This window comes from Orbicella franksi, chromosome 5 (assembly GCF_964199315.1).
Source record: "Orbicella franksi chromosome 5, jaOrbFran1.1, whole genome shotgun sequence".
NCBI lineage: Eukaryota > Metazoa > Cnidaria > Anthozoa > Scleractinia > Merulinidae > Orbicella > Orbicella franksi.
The window spans coordinates 15,816,888-15,843,712 of record NC_138149.1 but is presented as its reverse complement, the minus strand read 5'-3'; the positions used below and the strand labels follow the sequence as shown (position 1 = coordinate 15,843,712).

Sequence of the window (26,825 nt, the reverse complement as noted above, 5' to 3'; positions counted from 1 at the left end):
CATTGTTGCAATTCTTAAACAGTCATTAACATCATTACCATTCTAGTATTGGCATCATTGCTATTTTTATGGGCGTTACCTATAGCATCATTGCCATTGTAGTATTATGGTGATTGTCATTATTGCTATTCAAGTATAGTCGCTAGGACCATTGCTATTCTACCATAGTCATTAGCATCGTCGCTGTTCTAGTATTAGCATCATTGCAACTTTTTTAGCATCCTTGCTATTCTAGTATAGTCATTGGCATCCTTGCTATTCTAGCATAGTCATTAGCATTTTTTGCCATTTTAGTATAGTCATCGGCATGATTAGATTAGATTAGATTAAGAGCTCAACATTTCTATCGCGTGGCAGTTGACGAGGAAGCAGCCCGAGTCAACTATCACGCATAATAAATAATAAGTGATGGTGAATTAGTGGGTAATAGGAGTTTTTTAAACCAATCACAATCGAGGAGATTGTAATTTTTATGATTATAATAGTAATAATATTAATATTAAAAATTTGTATAGCGCGACTTTCCATAAAATGTTCTAGTGCGCTTTACATCATAAAAATAAAAACTAATCCTAAAAGACGTAAATTTTCATTGGTTACTAAAAATTGCAAAACGTGTTAAAGTAGATAACAATTCAATAAAAGATTAAATAAAAGAGCTAACCTGATCTCAATACAAAGCTGAGCTAGCATAGAAATCTACTAAAACGCAAAGAAGCGGCCGCCTGTTAGTTAACAACCAAACACTGCTAGTGAAAGGGATTTCCTTACTACTGACAAGTTTCTTTGGTGATGTGAAAATTTGGAAAAAAAATTGAAACTGGGACAAATGGTAAAATCATTTCCTGGGAAAAGCGAACCATTCAACCGAAAATTCCGGAAATTCCAGAATGAAAATCAAAAGGTATACCTCGCGACGTTGTCCTTTTTTCGGAAATTATGTGAATTTGCAATTTTCTGTTCAACGCTAGTTCCTTTAGTCGCGATCACCACGATCATCCCAGACAAAGATGACGGCGACGTGTATTTGAAAATGGATTAATATTTTACTCTACACTTGTCTGTCAATAAATGCTAAAACCTGAAATTTGTCGAGATAGCATTTAATTCCAATAAAAATAATGCCTCAGTAGTGTACTTCTTTGTTTTGCATAGGTTGACTAAGAAATGTACAAAGACTTATAACGCGTGCAAAGCCATTGTCACTCATTAAACCTTTTGTTTTGCGACGTTTTCGCTGCCGTTGCGGTTTGTATAAGGTCCCTGCCGGCATGGGCTATAAAAAGTCACCGTGTCGACGTATCAGTGCTCTGTTTGCTTTATATTTGCGATTTAAACCTCGAAGTCATTGAAAAAATCCAAGCGAACAAAACTGTGCGGCTTATCGTTTTCCACAATGGAAAAGTCTGTACCATTCGCTCACAGAAATTTCCGGAAATTCACACCGGAATTTTTGGTCGAATGGAAAGCGCCCCTGAATTCCTGTACGCTTCAAGGATACCTGAAGCTAACATGAATGGACTGTAAATTGCAGTTAACCATGGCCTGTAAATTCACATTGTAATGCTGCTGTCTATTGATGTAGTCCTCGGGGATACCAAGTGACGCGTTTATTTCGATGTGACAACCGTCGATAGCGCCAAATATATTCATCTTCGATCTCATCCATCCGATCCTATATCTCTTGTCTCGTTAGTGGAAATTTAATAAAGTGGTCTTTTAGTCGGAGAAGAGAAAGTTTGAATCCGGCGCAGAGAGTTTTGGCGGTTGACATCCCAAGTCCAAATTTCAGTCCAAAGATTTAGAGGCTATCCCCTGTTGCTAACCTGCAAAACGCAAAGCCAACTCTTGCTTCGACCCTTATAGGTGAGCGCATGATTTCACTTGCGGCCAAGCGCATTTGTGATATGCATGACTGATTTTACCTTTTTTACCCTTCTTTTTTTTTAATAAATAGAGGATAATGCGTGGGTGCGCCTACATACAAAATGTATGCAATTTCTCTTCGAGTGTTCAAATTGATATCTCACTCCTTCGCTGCGCTCACTCGTGAGATATAAAGTTGAACACGAGAAAAGAAATTCCATATCTACAAGCAGCCATGTATTATTGTGTTTATTATATAAACATACTGACGACGAGATTTTTGAAGATTTCCCGAAGATTTCTGCGCACTTTCCGAACATTTCCAAAGATTTTCCAAAAGTTCTCCGAAGGCCAGACAAACATTTTCGAACATTTTCCGAAAATTTCGGTAGATTACGATAGATTTCCGAAGAACTCCGAAGATTCCGAAGAAGAACCGATGATGTTTCGATCGCAATGCAACACATATAAATACTTTGCCTAGAGGATATTACACGGTGGCTAGAAGATAAGAATTTTATGTTCTCGTGGCAAGAACAATATCTCACGAGTGAGCGCAGCGAACGAGTAAGATATTGTTCTTGCCACGAGAACATAAAATGGATATCTTCGAGGTAACGTGTAATGTTCATACTGAGGACGGCGTTTTTGACGTTTTTCCGAAGATTTCCGACAACTTTCCGAAGATTGCCGAAGATCGCCGAAGACTTTCGAGGAAGACTGGAAGATGTTTCGATCATTAACCAACGAATTTAAGTACAATTTAAGAGACAAACTTGATGTCAGTGAAATCATCGATACCTTCACCAGTGAGGATATCGAAAATACGCCACTCGAGTGGTGTATTTTCCAGTAAAACACTCGTGTTTAATAATTTTTTTCATTTCATGTACAATAAATTACAACACACTACTTAAGCTATACTACTTATAAAGTGATACTTATGCTATTTACAATACAGTACTAAAACGACTTAAAGAAATACAAAACTAGCTACAATACGATATGTATAGGAAATAGCACGGTTTCCAGGGGTATTTGGGATAAATACCGCGCGTGATATTTCAAAATTCACCAAAATATCACGAGCCGCCGCGGCGAGTGATATTTGGGGAGTTTTGAAATATCACGAGCCTGTATTTATCCCAAATACCCCGAAGAAACCGTACTATTTTTTGTTTATACTACAAGGCAAAGAAATTTTGCATTTCATATAACACACATATTTTTATTTAGTCACGCGCAGTTGAATGGCTTTACAATGACATGTGATTAAACATGTGATCGCTTCAACATCACATATGGTCACACAGCACACAACTGTGATGAAACTGTACTCGAATGTCTGTAAATCTCAGTTCTAAAGAGTGAAAGTTTTTAATAGGCTCATCAATCAAAGTTTAACAATCATCTGCAATCGATTCTGCCTGTGGAACACTGCACCTCGGCTCGGGAAACTTCTGGCTAAGCTGGTAGTTGATGGTCACTTGACAGCCGTGGAAATTGTTGATTGTAGTCAACCGCTCTTCATTCATCATCAGCGTGTTTTCCACATCAGAGGAAAGGCCAACATTCTGAAGAGGACGGCGTTGGTTGGACGTGCTTGCCTGACCGTCAGAGCTTATGATTGAGGAAATCAGCCGTTGTTCATTCTCATCGCCTTCCTCGTAGTCGGCTAAAGAGCGCTCGTTTGTATGGCCAGTGACGCCAATAATTGCGGAGCGAGGTTGGTTGGCAGCTTTGAGTTTCTTCACCAGCGTTTTCCGTGCACTGTGCTTTGTGAGCCGTTTAGCTTCAATCTCGCCCTGAAGAGCCATAGATTTCATGAAGGAATTAATGCTGTGGATCCCCATTCTCTGTCGCTTATACCACACTTGAGACTTAGGGCGCTCAATCACCGCGAGGTAAAATGGCCCACTGTTTTTCATTTCCTCGGGTCTGTGTGCCAGGAACGTCTTTAGAAGCTTGACTGGACATCTTGGCCCACCAGTTGCAAACATGTTCGGCTGAACCACTCTTCTTTTGTTGCGAAGGCCGCCCTGACGCGTTTTTGTGGGATTTTCTTCGTACGTGATGTACTCGACGCCATTGTCGTCTTTGGTGAATGAAAAATCTTCGACATACATGTCATGGTGTTCCTGACAGCCTCGTAATCCGAAATGCTGCGTCAAAAGAAATCACATTGTGGTTATTAGGGACTTCGGAGACTGGCTGCCAAGGAGCCCTTTGGACCACAACAGCTCTTCGTCTTCAGTGGTTAGTGCTTTTGATGCACGGGGACGTTTGCCGTAGCCCTGTTCACGGAGGAAGCGAGCTTTCCCTTCGAGTACTTTGCGACTGTTGACAAACTCTCTGTCCTTGGCAATGGAAATGCTGCTGCCTGCTTCCTATAAATGACGGTCCAGGGACGCTATCATTACCCGCAAACTGTCTGGCTCGTAGTCTGAACCATCCTTCTTTCTCACCTCGGCGAAAAACTTCTGAAGCATCTCGTCAAGTTCCTTGGCTTCGTGGCTTACAATATCTGGACTGTATCCTTTTTCTTCAGCCCATGTGGTCCAAACAGTAACCCAGGTCTTAGTGCTTTTCTTTGTGTTCGAATTTTCGGCATTTTCCTTAAATTGTTGTAGTTCTTTCGCGTCAGAATCGGGAAATCTATCCGCCATTGTTTTAAAATTAGAAACAATAATTTTTCAGTTACCATGGAAACTGGCTGTAATTTTTACACGTAAGTATTTCAAATTTGGCTTAAATACTACTGGTCTTAGCCAATCACATTTCAGAAATTTCTCAGCCTGTAGTATAATAGTTGACATTACTAACAAAACGATACTTATGCTACTGAGAACAATACTAATATTACGATACAATACAATTACTTACAAATCGATAATTTAATTAAGTTACTTCCAAATGGATAGTAACAATATTTGTATTTGCACAGCTAGCCTGCAATAGTTAATTGTCTTTTTTCATCTTGTACTGCGCTAATGTAAAGAAAATATTTTCCAATTGTGATCAGGTGATTTAGAGTTAAGCCGGACGATGTGTATTTTAAAAACCATACATAATATCATTCACCTCTAAAGCAATGTTTCCTCTACATGTAGTGTAGTACCACTTTGTAAATTTATTCCACAAGGATTTAGCAATTGGACATTCGACAGATAAATGGAGTGGTGTCTGATCAATGTCATGGCGATAAGGACAATTGGGTTGCTGTTTCTTTTTCGTCTTGTAAAGAATTTTATTTGTATACAGGATATTATGAACTATTTTATATTGAAACACGGATAATTGTACCCCATTTGCGACAGGAAAAGGAGGTGAATAGATTTTTTGTCTTTCTTGAAAGATAAAGCCGCGTTCAATAAGTCTTCTGTCTGCAGTTGGAGGAGGGAAGTGCTGCTGATTCAGTAAAGTATTGTCAATTGTTTTGCATGTAACCTTTTCGATTTCAAGTGGTACGTATTCAGTTGACGGTAGAAGACATTCCTGCTTTAGCACGGTTTTCTGATTCTGCGGTATTGCAGACAGAAGGCTGTAATACTGTAGAAAATTACTCTTGGCGTTATATTTCTGCATGAAGGTTTTAAAAGACATCAAGGTGTTAATTTCGTTGTCGAAAAGGCACGAGAGATTTTCAATGCTGACTTTTTTCCAACCATGGTAGAAGACAGATGACTTGTATACTCGAATAAACTGATTATTCCATATTATTTGAGTTAGTACGTCTCCTTTTGTTTTCGGATTAGTGCTATTAATTTTCTGCCAGTGGGAAATTATATCTCGATAGAATTTTGATAAGTTTTCATTCAGTGGTAGATATTGGATGTCATAGTTACACCGGAAAAGAAGGTTGCCGCCAACATTGGAAAGTAAGGATAGTGGGATAAATTTACATGGTCTTTTATCGTTAGCGTACAAGTGCTTTACCCGGCTATCTTTAATGCTTTATCAAATGGCGTAAAATCTAGCATATTTAGGCCCCCCTCGTTCTTATATTTGATTTAAGTCGTTTTTTTTTTGAGTTTTGGATTCTTGTACTTTCATATGTAATCGAATATTATGTTGTTTACTTTATCGGTAAACCCATTTGGAGTGTCTAACACGCTGCAAATAAAAGTTAGTGTGCATATTACCAACGTTTTGACTGCATTTACTCTTCCATACATAGATATATCTCGAGACGACCAAATGTTGAGTGTCTTTTTGGGAAACTTTTCAAAGAAGATTTTTAGTGGCAAGTTCTTCATCATATGAAAAATATACACCCAATGCGTAAACAGACTCATCGCTTAATTTTAGATTAAGAATGGAATCCTTTCTCTGACGCAATGATCCCAGCCAAAGTATTTCTTATTTAGATTGATTTATTCGGAGACCAGAACAGTTTCCAAATTGTTGCAGCAGATCAAAGAGTCTATGAACAGACCGAATATCTTGAACAAAAACAGTTGTGTCGACGGCGTACTGGATTATTTTATAGGGTATTAAGCAATTGAGGGCACTATAAATAATCAAACTAATTTTGCAAATAGAACACAAATTATTTAAAATCCTAACAGGAGGGAGGCTGACGGTTGACTATTTAAGCAATGCGGGATATCCATGAAGCATTCAAAACCTCGTGTTTTGATACCAGCTTTCGAATGCCATACGGATATCCCGTGCCTTGGAAAACACTTCCTGTGTACATGAAAGTGCTCCTATTACATATATTACACTACATTACACTACACCGCCAGTGCCCTGTTGTAATGTTAACAATGTTCACACCAGCTTTCCAGTGCCTTATGGATATCCCATGCCTGGCAGTGCGCCGAGAGCTTAAGCAAACACATCTGGCGAGCCTGGAGGTAAACCTATTGGATCAATCATGAGTGTTTAAGATACTTATGAGTGGTCTAATAGGAGCACTGGGTACGAGTCAGGACTTGCTGTCACTACACAGTCTCTGGCGAAGCCTTCCATCCCCACCCTCGGAGACCGAGAGAGTTTAGATTGGCTTAGTATTATTACCTTAGATAGTTTTTGTTTGTTCCAAACAAACTTACATACAAGTTTGGTCTTATCATTAACTGGTAGAGTAAAATTACTTTTTACTTTCTTTTTTTTTTGTCATTCACTTAACTATATGTTTATATCTCGTTTTTTTGTGGGTTTTTTTTTCGCTTTGATTATGTATGTGGCAAACAGGGTAAAACCTGTTATTATTTTTTTCTATCTACTCTGCTTGTTTAGTTTTCTTACTAGTCTGAGTAGTTTTTTTGTTTTTTTATACTAGCTGGTTTTATCTTTTCTTGTAAATCTGGCAAAATAAAATGGTTGGTTGTTGTTGCAGATTGGAATAATAACAGCTCAAAACCTACAGTTTTGGGGCGGCACATACCAAATATAACATCATCAAAATGTAAATTATCTTTGCTCAGACCATCATTACGTGTTATAGAAACACGATTTTTAACCAATCAGCGCGCGTATTTTATCGGCTATTTCTAATAGGTGATATTTATGCCTCATTGTTCTTCATGATACCTTTGAAGCTGCACGAAATTTATTTTCTTGAATCGTTCAGCAACGAGGGGGAACAGATAGTTCCAGCTTTTCAACTTGACATGGAAGTTTGTCTCTGTCACTGTTTAGAGAGAGAATGATCGCTAGACAACTTACTGTGTATGGAGGCGTTTGTTTTATGGAGACGTTCTTTTTATGAAGTCGTTAACTGAACTCCAGTAGAGACACATAAAGACTTTTTCATTTAGATTGCATTGCTCTTTCTTTTTCTTTCAAAAAAAACAATTATGGAGCAAAAAAATTAATTAAGGCTTGTTTCAATCACCGTAATCTATCATTGAAGACGCACCAAAAACAATTTGTAAAAATGCAAATATCAAGCTTGATCGTAAAACACATGTCCTCCTCGTATTTGCACAGATTTGTTTAGTCTCTCGTATTTTCTTTTTTATTATGATTTTTCGGTTTTCCGCTTGCGTTACGATATATACCACAAATGTAAATCAAAGAAGGACGTCCTATTCCCTCTCAAATATTGTTCAGATACTTAAAATAGGTGTGCACGAAGCGACGGAAGACATGTTATAACGCCGGTGCAAGCATAAAATAGTGTTATAGCGCGTTATTGATATCGAACGAGCCTCCTAAGGAGACGGATGTGTTAACGTGTAGTATTAAAAGCTGAATCAATGGATAATGCAATCCAAGAGTTTTCATTGGCTTAGCCATCATGGTATATGAGCAATTATCTTCGGACTTTGGAATCGAATGCTTCTCTAAAGTGAACGTGGGCTTTAGAGAAGTCACGTATTGAGGTCTTGCTTGACGCAACCAAACAAACCCAAAAGAAGGTATGTATTGTTATGAAAAGCAAGTGTGTTAAATACAACTTAACTGCATAGCTTGCAAAGCCGCGCTATCAAACTCGGTATTACAGTGATGCACGATCATGCCGAAATGATATAAATGCATCTGTAATTATCCTTATTATATGCTTGGCAAATTGGTCCACGAGGCAGAGGATAATTCTGATTGCTTTTCTCAGCGCCCCATACTGGACCGCTCAGAAATAGTTTCGGCAACAGACAGATCATATTCTCTCGTTTCGGTAAATCACCTTTTTTGCACGAAAGAAAACAGTGTCTTCTTAAGTAGAAATATATTTTCCTTTATGTCTGGAGGACAGTTTTAGTTAAACTTTCTCGAAAGCGGCCTGAGACAAGCAAACATATAATTGACCTTGGCTCGCGCGCTTACCGAGAATTGATGCATTCATGTGTCAGCAGAATTTTAAAAGATCCATTATAATAAATACGTTATTGAAGTAAATTGTTCTGTCTGTATTAGGGAATATTAGTCTCATTCATTCTCTTTTACGGACCTCACGCTTGTTCAATATACATTTATTTTTCTTAACGAATCCTGCAATCTGATTGGCTCTTAGCGCGGTCCGGATTTTCCTATCTGTGACCACAGTCAAGGCAACGCGCGCGCGATGTTTGTGTGGAAATGATCAACAATTTCAAAACGTAAGGTGGGAGAGAGAGGAAAAAAACGTTATTTATTGGCCTACGGCTGGTCCGTATAGCGAAAAATTGTGACCTCGGGCTTGAGTTCGTCACAGATCTTCACTACAAGGACCTCCCAGCCGGTAAATAACATATATGAACATAAATACGTAAAACGCGAGTCGCACTGCTTAAGTGCAAGTTTTTCTTCCGCTCGCGCTATCCAAAGTCATTTGCATATGTTAATAATATGCCCTGGAGACTTCTAAATTATGAATATAAAGGTCCACGTTGGGCCCACCCCTTGCACTCTACTCTAGGCCGCCGTTTAGATTAGATGTAGCGACCCGCCCTCCTCCTCCGCGAGGAATCCGGGTTTTTGGAGCGCATCCTCCAGACTCTTCGTCTCGTTTGGACTCGTCCCAAGCCAGAGCGTTTCCCCATACCTTATTTACATTTCATGAATAACAATACCCAGGGCAGAATATTATACTATTCCGCGATTGCTATGACAACCAACACAAAAGCGAGGTATTAGCCGCAAACAGAGTCGCTAATAAGCCGTGAACCACATGATTTATACGAGCACTTCGCGTCTTATATAAACTGCGCTCGTATAAATGGTCCAGTTCGCATAGGAATGCATTTACCTGTAAGCGTCGAAGCAAGAATTGCCGTTCCGCTGTGGAGGCTAGCAACAGGGGATAGCTTCAAAAGCTGTGGACGGCAATTTGGAATTGGGATGTCTACCGCTAAAACTATCTGTGACGAGTTCGAACTTTCTCTTCTCCGACTGAAAGACCAGTTTATTAGGTTTCCATTAACGAGACAAAAAGTTACAGAAACTGATCGATGAGTTTGAAGAGGAATACGGGATTCCCCAAATAGTTGGCGCTATAGACGGTTGTCACATCGAAATAAACGCACCCCCAGATAACCCCCAGGATTACTTCAACAGAAAGCAGCATTACAGCGTTAATTTACAAGCCAAAGTTACCTCCAATTTGAAATTTATTCATGTTAGCTTCGGGTATCCTGAGTAGTATAGGAAATGGGACTACTAAGACATTATGCAAAAACGGCCTTCCCCCCCAAAAAAATACCCTCGCCGGGCTCACTCTCCAAAAATGTATTTTCAGCCCTCTCAGAGCAACTTCCGTTTCAAGCCCGCTCGTGAGCAATTTTCGTGTCTACCACCCCTCTAGAAATCAAAAAAATTACCTCACCGGGCCCCAACTCGAAACACGCATTTTTCATATTTTTTCAAAAAACAATCTTCCAACCCCTCCAGAAATCAAAAAATGGCTCACCATTTCAAAATCATGGCTTTTCATTTTTTCCTACTTTTTCACCACATCCCTCCAGAAATCAAAATTTGCCTCACCATTTGCTCAATGTGAAATAATATTATAGCCTCATCAATACAACCCTCAGTCACAAGTTACTGAAAATCACATAAAAAATTACCCCTCCAAATTAGATATAAACCGATGTCGGTATTAATATATTGGTAGTAATGAGTATGAATAAGAAAAATATTATGATAATATCTAACTATAATATAGTAGAGATGAATAAATTAAATTTGAATAAATTGACAAAATCTCAACTTATTGATCTGTTGTTGAAAGATCAACAAAAACCAATTCCTAAACCACGCAAAGGTGTCATACAAATGGTCTGGGAATATGAAAATCTCATAATTCCCCCACCACCTGAGTTCAGAGATGGTTATATTGGTGGTCAGATACCAGTTCCAAAACCTAGAACGATTAAACTTGTGCCAGCTGTAAGAACTAAACAACCACCTGTTCCAGCTCCAAGAACAAAAGTGATAGAATTACCTATTGGAGCTATGTTGAAGGTAGAAAAACCAATACCTAAACCAAGAACAAAAAAAAACCTCCCATTCCAGCTCCAAGAACTAAAACAACGCCTGTTAAACGAGTTCTAAAAGATGCTGTTGAAACTTATGAAATTAATTTGAAAAATAAAATTGATCCGTTAGTTCAATTACAAACTACCAGACAGGCAATTGAGTACTATTTTAATAAATCTCACTTGGAAAATAATAAAAATTTCAAATTTTATGAAACTCTGAGAGTAAATTTTATCAAAGAAATCCCTGATAGTGGAAAAAATGATAATGATGTTGAAGTTGAAATTGATATTACTGGTGGAAAGCATTATTTGAAACGTAAAACTGCTCGTTTCAATAGTAAAGCCAAGACTGTTACAAGCATCATTGATTTAAACCAACAATTAAAAATTTCCCAAGAAGAGATTTTGAAAAAGATCGCACAATGGCTATCGGAAGGTAGTGATTGGATAATAGTCTCAGTTGAATAACAAAGAAAAATATGTTTTCCACTACAGAAATATACAATTATATCTTGATTTGGGATTAAAATTAACCAAAATTCATCGTGTTTTAAAATTTAATCAATCTCCTTGGTTAAAAGAGCGCATTAATTTTAATACACGAAAACGAACTAATGCTAAAAATTCGTTTGAAAAAGACATCTTCAAACCCATGAATAATGCAGTCTTTGGGAAAACTATGGAGAATGTTCGTAAACGAGTTGATGTTAGACTTGTTACTGATGAGAAACAACATGTTAAAGTAGCAAGTAAGCCTACTTACGTATCATCAAAAATTTTCAATAAAAATCTAGTTGCAGTACATAAGATCAAAGAAGCACTGACCTTGAACAGACCTGTTTATTTACGTATGTGTATTTTAGACTTCAGTAAGACTTTGATGTATGATTTCCACTACAATTACATCAAACAAAAAATACGGATCAAAAGCTCAATTATTGTTCACAGATACTGACTGTCTCACATGTGAAATTCGAACAAAAGACATCTACAAAGACTTTTAGGCGGATAAAAGTAAGTTTGATAACAGTGATTATCCAGAAGATAGTAAATTCTATAATAAGACCAATAAGAAAGTAATTGGTAAGTTCAAAGATGAGGCAGCTGGTGAAATAATAACAGAATTTGTTGGTCTCAGAAGTAAAATGTATTTGTATATCAAAGACAATGGTGAAAACGGTAAAACCGCGAAAGAAATCAAGAAAATTGTGATCAAAAAGAATATTCATCATGTTGACTATAAAAATACTCTCTTCAATAGTCAGCAAATGTATCATAAGATGAAAACAATCAAATGTGTCGCCATCAACTGGGAAGCTATAAATTGAATAAACTGAACTTGAGTTTTTTTGATGGTAAAAGATATCTGAAAAAAGATGGCATACGATCATATGCTTACGGACATTATAAAATCAAAAATTAGTCCATTGCGCGACATTTATCGGAAAGACCGCAAGTCTGTTATGTCATATCCGCGGGACTTTTCCCTAATTCTCACTCTCTTTCTGATGCATCAAAAACACATAATTGTATAAGACAGTCGTTGACCTTTTCATCATATCTCTTCTCAAACTCTGCTTTATTCGTTTGATGCTTCATTGTTAGTTTATGTTGGATTATATACGCCAACAAATAATATTCACAGCAATACGGACAGAACCAACGTACAATTTCCATATACATATTATCTACATAATAATCCTCTCAATTTTTTTCCAAAATGACTCTTTTTTGAAAACCGCATAGAATATTTTGTCAGGGTATTTTTCTAGTCTGAAAGAATATACTTCGTAATTTTTCATATCGAGTTCCATAGTATAACTGTTATATAAAAAATAAACTCTATACCTATAATGTATGAGTTCGTATAGTTCAAGTCAATCGAGTCAATCAACAGATCCTGATCAAATTTACTATACGTATTAGTGATGAACTGCAATATAGAAATAGATAGTGAGATGATCAAAATGGACTACATAGATTGTCGATTCTGCGATCATGAATTACAACAACCATCAACAATATAACTTCCTTGTTGTGAAAAACAAGATATTGTCAATAACAAAGGCGCCAATGTATGCCGTAATTGCGGCACAGTTAACAGTTATGATATAGCCAGCCAATACATTGATTTTCATGAAAACAAGTACAAGATTGTCAAGAAATCGGTTTACCAAAGAAAATATCATTTAGAAAACGTGATAAATAACATATGCAGTAAATACAAATTACAAATACCAGTTTCTGATTTAACCAAAATACATAAGATTTTCAGAGAAATAGACAAGATGCTACCACAGATTAATGGTAATCGCAAACGAATGATTAACATTAATTTTATTTTGAAACAAATATTCAAAATGTTAAATATACCACATGAAAATAACCCATGACGAAGTCTAAAAAAGCGCTAGACATTTATGAGCAATATCGGAAAAAAACACGAGATATTATTCAGTTGTAAACAATTTGTTGTATTTATCCTCAGACTTGTCGTATAATGGACACATATCTATTATAATTTCATCGACCATTTTGATGTAGTCCAAAAGTCGTTCGTCATCGAATTCTAATCCTCTCAGAAAGGACCTTATGACGGTCAATATTTTTTCATATGAAGTGTAAGCAATTTTACACATCTCAATCTTTCGTTTGTAATTTTTAGCTTCTGTGAATGCGCTCAAAATAAGACCAGCACCTGATATTGTCCCAAGAACAATGGGGTTCAATGTTGCAGCTCCCACTTTTGTTCCTGTTGCTATCAATCCAACAGATCCATTTTACATGCCAGGTCCATTTTTCTAAAATATTTGTATGCCATTTTGAATAGCCAGTATTTTTTATGAAAGTGTTTGTACAAAGCTTTCAACTCTGATATCTCAGCTTCGGTTAAATTTGGATTAATGTGATTGAAATTGAAAATAGTCTTTGATGCTTTCATACGTATGGTTTAGATTATATTTAATCTAATCCGAAATATGTTCCTAAGTTTTGTTCTGCTAATGCCATAGCTTGAAAAGCATCTCCACCTATTGCATAAGAGTTCGTTGTGAAACCCATTCTCAAAAGATATCCCATTGTATGGAGATGTATTTTGGAAGATGCGTGTTCAGAATAAGAATGTGTTTCTGTTATTATGTTACATGTTCCTGCTATCGTTATAGTGTATGAACTACCATTTTTGCCAGCCCATGTCATGAGTTGTTTATTTTTTAATTTATTTGCAAAATTGATAAATTTTGGAGATACGAAATTACTGGGTCTGCATCTGAGATTGCTTAAAATACCACTATTCTGTACGTCTATAGAGTAGTTATCTGTTGGAGCTGTGTGTCTAAAATGCATACCAAAAACATATGAAAGACTGGTATCATGCTTGATAATAAAAAACATGGTGAAATCATTCTGTACGTCGAGATTAACATCCATTTCATTACAGATATTTTTGAACCCATATTTTAGACTTAAATCAGAAAAATTCTTGCTACTTGGTGAACTAGTTGAGGTAACTACATTCAAATTATCCCAAGCACTTATATTATAGGAACACTCCTCTTGACAGTTTCAGGATTTAATAAATCAGCGAGGAATTCGAATAATCTTTTGAATAATGGTGCATTCAATGTCAAGCTGGCCATTTGTTTCTCCATTATGATTATTTTGTATTCTAAAGACTTTATTGTTTCCAAAAGATCTATTTTATTTTGCATTTCTCTTCTGAAAGATTTTACAAGATCATCTTCAAATTCATTCAACTGTTTGATATTCACAGTATCATTATTTTCGACATCATCTTGAACATTTTTTATCTGATGATTTTTGATATCGATGTTTGTATTAAAGTTTGCAGATTTCAAAAAATCAACAGTAGTTTTGAATGTCATTTTTCCGTTTTCCAAATAATACGGCTCATCGAAGACATCTGAGCTCACATCATTCTGTGAGTCCTCGATTCCATAAATAACCAAATGACCACGCCCCTGAGATGTACTGTTTGCAATACCCTGGCATCTTAAGTCAATAAAGATGTATTCAGGTGGAGTTACATCATATTTATGCAGGTGGATGATGGATCTACTGTATTTAGAAAACAGTTTCGTTGATTGTTGACTGATATTCAATGAAGTAGAAACAACTGACACTGTCACCTGATCCATAACTGGTGAAAAAAACTCAATCACCAAAGTGAATTCACCTTCAGGAAGTAGATACATGTTGAAACTCAGTCGAGATGCATACCAGTTTTGTGCTCCTTTTCCCATTCTAAAACTGTAGGCTTTTTTACCAATGTCATGAAGCGAATCAGAAAAGTCTTCGATACCATCAACGATAATGTTACTTTCACTTGTTGACTGGTTAACATCGTCCATAAGGTATTGGAAAACATTTTTTTAGTCAGTTGAGCCGCTTATATGTGCCTCATTTATCTTTTTACTAAAACTATCAGTCAGCGTTATAATCATATCCGATTTGACCTGGTTTACGTACCTGATATTAGTGGCTGACAACATGTTGTGGGAGTCAGTGGATAAGTTGATTATTTTTTTGTTGTTCATGTCAAAATCAGCAGCCATTTTATTGGAACCACCAACTTTTGAGATCTCAGTGTCAACGTATTCTTTTGAAGCAGCATTGTCTTTTGTTGGTGGTGGTCCTAAATTGATAATTTTGTTGTCGCCTGCATCAAGATCAACAGTCATAGAATTTCCACCATGAATACTCAATTTTTCATCCAAACCTTGATCCAATTTCACAAATACTTCTCATAAAGCTTCTTTTGTTCCATCAATATTTGTCTGAAGAACCGAATCAGCGTTGTCAACATAAGACTTGTTGGTTTTACCAGCAATAGCAATGTTTTGCTTACCGTTTTCTGTATCAACATAAGCCTTACTGGTTTTATCAGCAATAGCAATATCTTGCTTACTATTTTCTGCATCAACATAAGCCTTTACTGACTAAGGTATTATTATCATATAACCCATCATAATACGGTTCTGTGTTTTTGATTACCATTTGTCTGGCATCATAATAATTACCATCTTTATCCTTCTTCAGAAATTTGTCGTTCAAATACTCTTTATTAACAGCACTCTTGAGATCTCTTGATTCTTGTGTTGTAATCATCATCAACTTTATGATCATCAGGACTGTCCAGGTTGAACACTTTTTTATTTTGTAAATCATAATTTCCATAAGAAGTTAAATTAAAACCTATTCCAGGGTCTCCTTTTTCACCCTTTACTATTACTGTTTCAGATGAGGCAACTTCACCTGACGAGCCTGATATTCCGTTTGAATAAGACATGTATAATAATATTAGATTAAAAATTACAATCTCTCGTTGAAATTCTTAGCGGAAAATTTTCGTGGTTTATCTATATACAGAAAGCTATATGGATCATTAGTAGCTTTTTCATACAACTTTTGATCAACATTGTTTTCACGGCATAAAAGTGATTTTTCATCAGCACTTGGGAATTCATAAATACAAAAATAAGAGCAGTTTAGTCTAATATCCTTTGGAGTTTTATAGTAGCTCTGACTAAGATATATCACACTACAATTCTTGTGTCTTCCTCTTATCAAGTAATCGATTAATGGCTATTGGTTTTTTTCACAAACAAAGTCATCAAATATGACAAGCTTTTGATTACCACCATTCATTTCTGAAACTGATTGTATTTCATCATTACTAACTTCTAATGTATCATAACCAACTTCTTTACTAATCAGATATTCATATTTTGATTGTTCGAGATTTTTCGCATATAGATAACATTTATCGAAATACAGTAATTCATTATCATATGAAGCAATGAATTCGTCTTTCCTGAGCCTGATGGGCCCCAAATTAGCATCCGAAAGCAACGGTCAGGCATAAATTGGAATAATTGTTTATAATTACCAACATCCTCTTTGATATCATAATTTGGTATTTTCATATTATACTGGTATATAATTTTAGTACACGATGTAGTACATGATGTTTTATATAATACAATATTATGATGAGTTTACTAAAGTGGAGAGAACTTGCAAAAAAGAAATCTAATTGGGTGATAAAATTAATTATGTTTATAATGCAATAACACAGAGTGACATCAGTAAACAGACAAGCCAGGCATCTTTCAAAAAAGTGTTTGAACCAATAACAACTAAATTGGATGATGTTGTGGCTAGTAATTTGAAAATACCACCAATGAGACGAAAGACGAAGAAGAAGGAAGGTGTACCAGATTATGGTATTAATATTGAAGATGAGGTTGAAGATATGAATCTGGGTGATTTATTTGAACCAGAAAATACCAAACAAATACTACCAAAACCACAAACCTATGAAGAATCGTTGAAGGACGTTTTAGAAGGGAAAAAGGAGATTTACGTTGATTCTCAATGTTTGTCTCAAGAACCACAAGAAATGCCTACAGAATACGACGATGATGAAGTACCTGATTATGAGGTAGCTGATGAAGACATGGCTAACAAGATGCTAGATGATATTGGTGTAACAAATTATGACGATGTAGAAATGCGATTGAATCAAACTGAAATGACGCCACAAAAGAATAAAGCGTATCTTGATAAAATAATAAAAAATGCGGAATTAAGACGCAATGAGTTGAAAGGTTATCAGTCAGCTGTCACAAAACAGTACAAAAAAGGAGCAATATCTGAAGCTGAAAGGCAAGCGAATAAGAAAAGAATACAGAATGCAAATGCTGTGTTGGGCCAGTACATAAAATATTACAAAACCAAAGTCAAGACGATGAAAGGATCTGGAATTCGAAAACAGAAAGGTGGAGACGTTGTATAGGAGAGATTTTGGCTGGTAATACATCAATCAAAATGAGAAACACGGGAGTTGCTCTGTCAGACACGTTGTTACGTATATCAGCAATCAATAAATCAGGATACAATAAACTGCACAAAAGCTATTTTAAAATATAATATATAATCTAACTGTATATGGAACGAGAAATTGTATTATCAAGTTATTTGAATAACAGTAGCGCAAACAATACACCAGCCAATTTTGTGACCAATTTTGATAGACCAGTTATTTTGGATAGTAATTATGAATACATGATTGGTTTGTACAGAATAATAAATATGTCATTCACGTGTTTGAACATCAATCCTGGTTATAATAATCAGAAAATAAAATACAGCTCAGATGGTTGTTCAACTTGGAAAGAACTTACATTACCAGCTGGTGTTTATAATTATATTAACATGAACGCGTTTTTGAAAAATGAAACCGTAATAAAGGGTGATGAAGATGAATATCCAATAACGTTAGGATTTCAAACTAGCACCTTCAGAGTATTAATAAAATTGAAAACGGGTTGCCAACTTGACTTGACTGGATCAAATTTTCATGAGCTTATTGGCTTTAACAAAGTGATTCTGAAAGATGCTGACAATTATGGTTTAAGATTACCCAATTTGAGTCAAGACACAGATATTTTGAATATCCATTGTGATCTGGCCAATACCAGCCTTGTTGATGGTGTAGATACAGATGTTATATACAGTTTTAGCACATACATCTTGAAACCGTCGTTTAGTTTCTCTATAAAACCACGGAGAGTCACATTTAATCCCATGAATAAGAACACCATTTCGAGAACAGGAATATATTTAACCGATGGCAAAAGACGACAAATAAATAACGGTGCAGATACAGCTTTTAGCTTGTTACTGAAAAGAATTCTCCAATCTATTTATATGAAACCATATGAATTCAAAAGGTTTTACCATCCTAAAATGGGCAAATTTGTATAAGCACAAAGGAAACGGTTTGATTGTTGACAATATATTCAAACCGATAAGGAAAATAGTATCATCTGTATTCCACAATGTTGCCAAGCCAATCGCGAAAAAAGCAATAAAATCTGGAGTAGAACACGCTGGTGAGCGTTTGGGTAAAAAGGCGGCACAAAAATCAGGTGATCTGATAATGAAGCGACTAAGAGGTGTGAAAGAAAAAGCAACAATTCCAACGATAAAAGAAGAAAGTACTGATATGATATTGAATCGTTTAATATCAGGACAAGGAATAAAACGCTAATTTTTATCTAAACTAATATTGTAATGGCTTTTAGATCAAGTGAAATGTTACAGCGAAATGAGTTGGTAAGATACCAACTTGATAACGCAATAAACACACCAGTTGGTGGCCAACATCATGATAAAAACGGTTGCAAATTTGCAATCAATGACAGATCAGCATTTTACGATTGGTATAATGCATATTTTGAAATTTAATTTCAATTACAAAAACTCGCCGATGGAACAGCTTATGTGTGTGAATTATGGTCATAATGGCGCACATTCTTTCATAAATCATCTTAGGATCAAATCTGCTGGTAAAATTGTTTATGATACAGATAATCTTCACAAGGTTATTTTTGCCAAGAATCTATTGGACTAGTCTGATGATTTCAGCAGATCAGTTGCTCAAAACAGTCTTTGGTATTTGGATACTAACCATCTGATTGCTAATGCTAATCAGAATGCAGGATTTGAAGCAAGACGAACTTTAACAACGGGAAATGCTGATGTCAATGTTATTATTCCTCTCAATAGATATAGTTTCTTCGAAGTGTTAGAAGATAAGATGCTTATACCAATGCAGCTACAATTCAATATATAACACTTCAGAATGATGATGAGCTTGTTCAAAAATTAGCTGCCGCAGATGATGGTAGAGTCGTTCTTGACCGTTTTCTATTATGGGTGCCCAAACTGATTCCAAAAGAGTCTGTATAACAGTTTTGTCAGTTCATTTTTGAAAGAAACAAAATGGCCATATCTTAGATCAATGTATCAAAAATCGGCTCCGTCACAAGCAAGTGGTTTTTATCAAAAATCAGCAAGTGTGGATAACGTTCAACACATATTTGTATATCACCAAAGAGCAAAAACCGATGTTGCAACAGAAAATTCATATTTATTTAATACTTATAAACTATATGCTGCTGATGATGCCACTTATTTGACAACATGCAGACTTGAATACGGAAATGGTATTTTTTGTCCAGAAACTAAGTATGATACAGAGTCCGAAGTCAGAATTTTTAACGATTCAATGTCTTATGCGAAAAGAAGAGACGATTATAATACTGGTACACAACTGAATCTCGCAAACTTTAATAGTCTCTATGGTTTGGTATATTTCGATTTGACAAACCAAGCGGAAAAAGTTACAAGAGATCCCAAACATTTCATTTTCAGATACAAAATAAATGTTGCACCAGCGGCTGCATTCAGTGTTCACGCAATTGTCTTTTACGAAGAGATGGTTGTGATTGGCAAAATAGGAAATGAATTAGTTATTGTAAAAGTTTTCAATTTTATATAACACACACACACATATATAGATGTCTGGATTTATGAAAACGGTGTTAAAGACTGAATCAGGTGTTTTTTGATTTAGTTGATTTTTTCAATTTTTTTTTTCTGCTCTCACTATGACAGCAACTTGTAAATCTTACCTAGCATGAAATGTAGAAACTCCCTGCCATCATAGTTGATTTTTTCAATTTTTTTTTCTGCTCTCGCTATGACAGCAACGTGTAAATCTTACCTAGCATGAAATGTAGAAACTCCCTGCCGCATGTTTCATTTATTCAGGTATTTTTTTTTTCATCATTTATCGACCACCCCCCCCCCCCTCCCCAGCCCTTTTTCAATTTGCGTGAATTTTGGCCCAGGCTACACTCGTCTGAATTCAGTTCGCGCAGTGACTCTGACAAGGAGCGACCGATCAGCGTTCTGTATTTGCTGTCTAAAGGAAGTCTGCCAGTAGTCAATAGCGCCCATAGGGGCCGTAACCAATCAGGAGCCAGGGATCGTACCACGTGACCAAGATTTTCCCATACATTCTCTTAAATTTTAAAATCCAAGATGGCCCCTTTGGTAGCAAAACATGGCGCCCGTGACGTCACAGTTCTTGCATGCCCAAATAAGGCGATAGACAGGAAGTGAGTTTAAAAATTGATTTTTATTGATTACAGGAAGTAAAAATTACATTGGTGTGTATCCGTATGGAAACGACATGAAAGTGTTCGTGTCTGCGACGCGTTTGTCGAAGACGAGTCCGTATCGTTTAGTTCGTGTGATGACTCTGAGATGTTTGGTGGCTGGGTTTCTCCAGAAGAAGTTGGGGTTGACGACGTTGATGTTGCGTCGTTGATCGAGAGGTTGTGTGAGTTCGTCGAGTAGATTTTGTCTCATGACGTCATAATTGAGTTGCCTGGATCCTCGTACATTGAGTGAGAAGCCTCTGACTTTGCAGCAGACTTTACCTTGGTGGGTTCTGTAACCGTAATTTTTGGGTCCAGCGGTAGTGAAATCGGTGATGAAATCGCCGTCGTCGAGTTCGTTGGTCATCTCGCCCAGGTAATCGCCTAGCGCGACATCGGCTTGGCCTGGTTTGTGCGAGTAGATGACGGAGTCGGTGTCAAAGTATAGAACTTGTTGCTTTAAGTGTTCCAGGTAGTTGTATAATTTGAGACGCGCCCAGCAGGTGGTGAAAGAGGCGACGAAGATGTTGATTCGTCCGTTGTCGGGTTGATTGTCTTTGAGTTCGGCGTGGACGACTTCTAGGGCTTCGTCGTTGGCGATTCTGACTTGTCGTATGTCGTTGAATGGATTGGAAACGAGGTCAAAGAGTTGCGTGGCGTTGTAGACGACTTGGGTGGTGGGTTTGTGTAGGTTTTCGCCGAACTTGCCCCAGAAAGAGTTGAGCATGAGTTTGGCGGTGGCTTTGCGTCCTGGATTTTTCTGGATCATGGTCGGATCGAGAGCGATGCCTTCTTTCTGTTGGTATTGTTGCACGTACCGTGCCTTGTCTTCGGGGGTGTTACACCAGTTTGGGTAGCCAGCGGATTCCTGTTTGATTTTTAGCCAGGTGTTCACGTAATCGGCGAAGAGTCCTTTACGGCGTTGTTCTGGCGGGAAATGGTGGACTTCGTGGATCTTGTTGAGCGTGTATCCCATGGCAACGGCTTTCTGGATTTCGGGTGTGCACCAGGTCCCTCTTAGCGTGCGTTGCTCGGCCGTGTGAGGGCAGCGATGCGATTTCTCTAGGAGGGGTTTGGTCATTTCGTGTTCCACGCACGATCGGCAGAGTGGGAAGGTGAGTTTACCTCCGTGCCTGAAAGGTAGAACGGGATGGTATAGTTCGTGAGGCGGCAGTATGTCCACTTTGGCCGTACCGAAGTAGTGGTGTATGTCTTGATCTTGGGGGTTGACAATGACTTGCGGGTGTCCTATGGGGTATTCGCATTCCTTGTTGACCCATGGGTAGAGCGACGTCACGTCGACGTACTTGGTTTGTTCTCCTTGGGTCACGTCGGTCACGTGATGTAGTTTGACGGCGTTCGTGCGCCCTCCGAAGAAGGCTTCTCTGGGCTCGAGCGGTTCGATGATTTGGAACGTGTCTAGAAACTTGCGGAGATCTGGGTCGGTTTTGACCTCTAAGTCCCAGTCGCATTCCCACTTGACGTGGAGCTGGTAGCCTTGGTGACTGAGAAGGTCGTGTTTACGGAGTGTGGACTCGTAGACTTCCTGTAGAGTGCGATCGGTGTGACAGATGGGATATCGGTCGCGTTGGCGTGGGAAACATCGAGGACATCCGTGCCATAGACATCCGTGGAATTCGTAGACGGTTCGAGTCGTCGGATCGTATCCGTCCACGAGATGATTGGCTAGTCGGACTTCACCTCCGTTTCGCACGGTGTGGATACGATCGCCTTGGTCGGTGTGTTGCAACAGGTGTTCTTGCCAGGCTAGCCATTTCAGGGCTTTGACGGACTGATTGGATCGGGCGCCGTGCCATCCTCGAGGCGGTCTGGAGGCGATAGTGTTGAGCGGGACGAGTTTCTTGCGCCAGAATCGGTTGCAGGCGGAGGCGATGGTGACGCATTTCTCCATGGGGTCAAAGTCCGCTTTTTGTTTGAATTCTTGCCGGAACTTTTGACAGCCTGCTTTGAGGAGTTTGACGTCCGACTCGCAGTAGGCTTCCATTTCTTGTCTTAGTACGAAATGGTAGTTGTCATTGACTTTCTCTTGGTACCACTGTTCGAATTCGGCTTTCTTTTTGGCGGACATTTGTGAGGGAAGAATCCCTTGCAGAGTTCTTGGATTCCGAAGGTGGCTGGAAAGTTGGCCAGCGGGAACGGGAGAAAGCATAGGGAATCTTTGAAAGTCAGTCTGTCGGATCTCAGGGACAGTATCTTGGTGCCTACGGTGATTTGGTCTGTGACTTCTCGATGCGCGGCGTAACAGTGTTGTAAGATGAACATCCCGTCGTAGCCTTTGAGATTGTGAAAGAGGACGATGACGTTCCGATCGTCTCCGTCCACGTCGACGGCGAGGGATTCGAGATGGTCGAACATGTCAGCGGTGCAGTTGGGACCGTAGAAGGAGCTGAATTGGTCCTCTTCATCGTCTTCCAAGCAGAGTAGAATGGGTGTCTGATTCCCTTCGGCGTCGGTGATGGCCTCGTAGTCGCAGTACACTTGAAGGGGCGGATCTCTGGCTACCCAGACTCGCGTGTCTGGATCACCGGGTTCGGGTTCTTCGAAGGGTCGACCTTTGACTTCGTCGCGCGACACGCGTTTCTTTTTGGGCTCGTCTTCGTCTTCGGGGATGCGTTGGATGTAACATCGGTGCGTCGGCAGAAAGACTTTCTTTTCGCAGATGTGGCATTCGCCCCATCCGCATACGTGATCTGGGGTGAAACGGTCACCTCCTCGCCTGTTCCTATCTTTTGGTTTGTAGACGTGGCAACAGTCTGGACACTTTTTGTAAGTGTCGCAAATGGATGGGATGTTGAGACTCCGCCGTTGCAAGTGGTAGTTGTAGCATTGGTCTCCGAAGAATTTTCTGTGGCACAATCGGCAGATCGAGGTGGGTGCAGGAAACTTGCCTCGTGCTAGGGGGCGTTTGGCTTCTAGGAAATCGGGGCAGTCCTTTCGTTTGCAGGCGGGACACCATTTGCCGTTGCAGGGATGACGTTGAAAGTCGTCGTGATCGTAGCCTCGATTGCATTCGTCGCAGAAGTAGGATTTGTTGAGGAACCCACTGAACGAGTTACATCCGTCGTAGTGACTGTCTTCTTTGACGAGACGAATGATCTTGTCCGAGGGTTCGGGTCCCGCGTAGATGAGCATGTGCGGCGGATCGATGGAAAGGACTTTGAGTTGGTACCCAGGTAACGCGGCCTGAAACTGCTGCAGTTCGGGAATGCCGCAAGGTCCTTCGGGGACGTTGGCTAGACGGTGGAGTTCTTTGGCCAATCGCTCTTGGACGGGCCGCCCCTGTTTGAGATTGTGGTAATCTTGGTCTCGCGGATTCATGTCGGCATCTACCAGGGCTTTCATGGTGACGATAGTGCGAGCGCAGCATAGATTGTCTTTGTTTTGGATGGTCACGCGCGACCGTTTGACGATTCCCCGTACGGCAGCACAACTCGGTTTGTATCGTTTTCCGTGACCACGCCCACTACCTGGGGTGCGTATGAAAGTGGTTTCCATGGTAAACGTGTCGTCGGGGGTGAATTCTTCGTTGGAGTTGAGTTTGGCCGCGAGAGACTGGAGATAGGTGTCTAGTCTTTCACTCCCTTCTTCGAATTCGCGCACGGTGAAGGTGGTGGATTGAAAGGCGTGTGTGAAGGCACTGGACTGCATGGTGAAATGGACCGTGGAGTCGGGTGTCAGGGTAGGATACTGAGCGATTTGTTGCTCGATGGATCGTTGAAGGGCCTGAGTCAATTCTTGGCCTAGATTGTCCCTGGGAGTCACGTCTCTGTGTTGTCTGAGTGTGGCTTCGAATCGTTGTTTGTTGAGGACATTTCTCCAGTTACGTCGAGCGCCTACGGGTCTTAATTCAAATTCTAGGAGGGGTCTTGTATTGCTTCCACCTCCGGTTTGGATCATCACTCGCTCTAGAGCCGGATCAAAGATCCAGTCATAGTCATCGTCGAAGGGGAAGGCTTCGTCGTGGGTCCGTCTGTTCTGTGAAGACATGAATGAGCAAATGTTACGAACATCGCTTTTTATTCAACATCAACATCAGCGTCCTCGAAGGGACCGAACAGGGACGCTTTTTTACGTTCTAAGTTATGGAACACGTTTCTGAAACTGAATCCTAGATAGACTTTCTTTTTCCTGTTACTAAGATTGATGTAATAACCATAGAAAGCCGTGAAATAAGATCTGCCTCTGTAATTTGATTTAAGTGTATATTTCTGTTTTTTGATTTGTATGTGTCCGTAGCCCCATTGTCTTTTCAGTTCGCCATAATCTAAGATTCTTCTGTGAAGTCGACTCAATTGTTTATTGTTCCTCCGATCGCGTATGCACTGCCAGGTTGCCAGGCAAAGTATGTAACACTTTAGTTCTTCCGGTAGCCTGTCCCAGTGACTCTGTAAGAGAGCGGGAACGCTTTCTTAACCACCTATTATGAGCGTACTTGGTGGAGCGATCAGGGTAGAGGAAAGTCTTTTCTATGGGGACGCGTTTCTTGGCCTCTTTTATAGTGCAAGATAAATACGTTCTTTGGGGTTTGTCGTCAATGTCGATGTAACATCCGTATATTCTCATATGTTGAAATCTGTCTATTCTCTTCTTTTTTATACAACACGGTGAATTACATCGACATTGAACAATCTCAATGTGTCCTATACCCCATTGTTCTTTCAGTTTGCCGTATTCTATTATTTCCTTGAGAAGACGACGTAACTTTTTGTTTCTTCTGCGCTCGAGTAGGATTTGATTCCTGGCTAAGCGCATGATGTAGTTCTGTAGTTCAGTAGGTAGTCGATCCCAGTAACTCTAAAAGAGTGAAAGTCTTTTAACGTCATCGATTCTGTAGTAAGCACCATTAAAACTGTATCCTAAAAATATTTCTCGCTGGACATTTTGGGCGTCTCTGTATAAACCCGACACGATCATATGCTTTTTTTCATGTGTCCCTGGAACCAATCCCTGGGGGCAAAACTTCAGTTTACATGTCTCTAGCTTGACTCTGAGTGCCCCTAGTCCCCATTTAGCTTGGACCTTAGCAAAGGTTCGTATCTCGTTACAAAGCTCTCTCCACGATTCACGTTCGCGCGTCTCGATGAGAGACTGGGACTCTCTGAGGTGAAGGATGTAGGCTTGCATCTCATGGGGTAGACAATCCCAGTAACTCTATGAAAAGAAGGTGATGAACAAGGCGTGACAAAGATGTCGTGCGAATTTGTAACCGCAAAACACAACGAAACAAAATCTCAAGTCCAAACGGAGGAAGAACTCCAGGGTGAAGGAGGCGACGACGAGTCTCAGTTCCATGGTCAGTTGTCTAGGGAAGCCACGAGTGTACTTAGATAGCACGGTGTGTGACAGATTTGACAGTGCAACTTCTCGTTGTTCACCCCCTTGTTCATCTGATCATCGAGTGTCCTGACAAAGCAATCGAAATGCAGGTAGTAACGGCAGCACTTGATACGACCGCAGGTTTCGGTTCTAAGGATGACTTTCTTACATAGGGTGCACGTTATACTCACTGCTTCATGTTGATCCATGTGTTGGTTCATCTCCTCGTCGGTCAGCTCCTGTGCCATGATTTTTAAGCGCTCGATACAAGTCAAAAACTCAGAGTGCCGTGAACGGTTCGAGCCGATCTTTTTATACTTACGGTAAAACTGGATCCCAGGTTGCACTCGACCTGGACCCAGTCTCCGACCGTGAGTGGGGGGATACCCCCTATCCCCCGGGTCTGCCCTGTTCACGTGATGTCGGCCTTTTTCGTTTGATTGGTGCATGATGGACATAAATCGAGGTGCGCATTCGACATTTTTTCGGTTTTGGTGATGGAAACTGAATCTGGGCGCCGCAGCCGCCGACCTCGAAGTCAGTCCCCCGAAGGATCCCCGAGACGAGTACGACGTCGACGTCGTGCACGATCACACGACGACGATGAACCGCCGAGACGTAGTCGTCGCCTTCAGGGTCGTCTACCCGAAGAAACACCGATTCAACAAGTGTGTTTTATTTGTCA

General features: G+C 39.3%; 2 protein-coding genes across 2 annotated transcripts; both read right to left on the bottom strand.

The window, feature by feature from the left end:
- Positions 1-3,010: 3,010 nt before the first annotated feature.
- Positions 3,011-3,999, bottom strand: LOC145487355 (uncharacterized). Its single transcript, XM_081466118.1, has one exon. It carries the CDS (start codon positions 3,990-3,992, stop codon positions 3,267-3,269), a length of 726 nt encoding a protein of 241 aa, XP_081322244.1. The 5' UTR covers positions 3,993-3,999; the 3' UTR covers positions 3,011-3,266.
- A 13,889-nt stretch (positions 4,000-17,888) lies between these two features.
- LOC145487811 (uncharacterized) lies at positions 17,889-24,861 on the bottom strand. Its single transcript, XM_081466610.1, has 2 exons — positions 22,845-24,861; positions 17,889-17,913 (listed from the first exon to the last, which is right to left on the bottom strand). Exons 1-2 carry the CDS (start codon positions 24,809-24,811, stop codon positions 17,889-17,891), a joined length of 1,992 nt encoding a protein of 663 aa, XP_081322736.1. The 5' UTR covers positions 24,812-24,861.
- Positions 24,862-26,825: the final 1,964 nt, after the last annotated feature.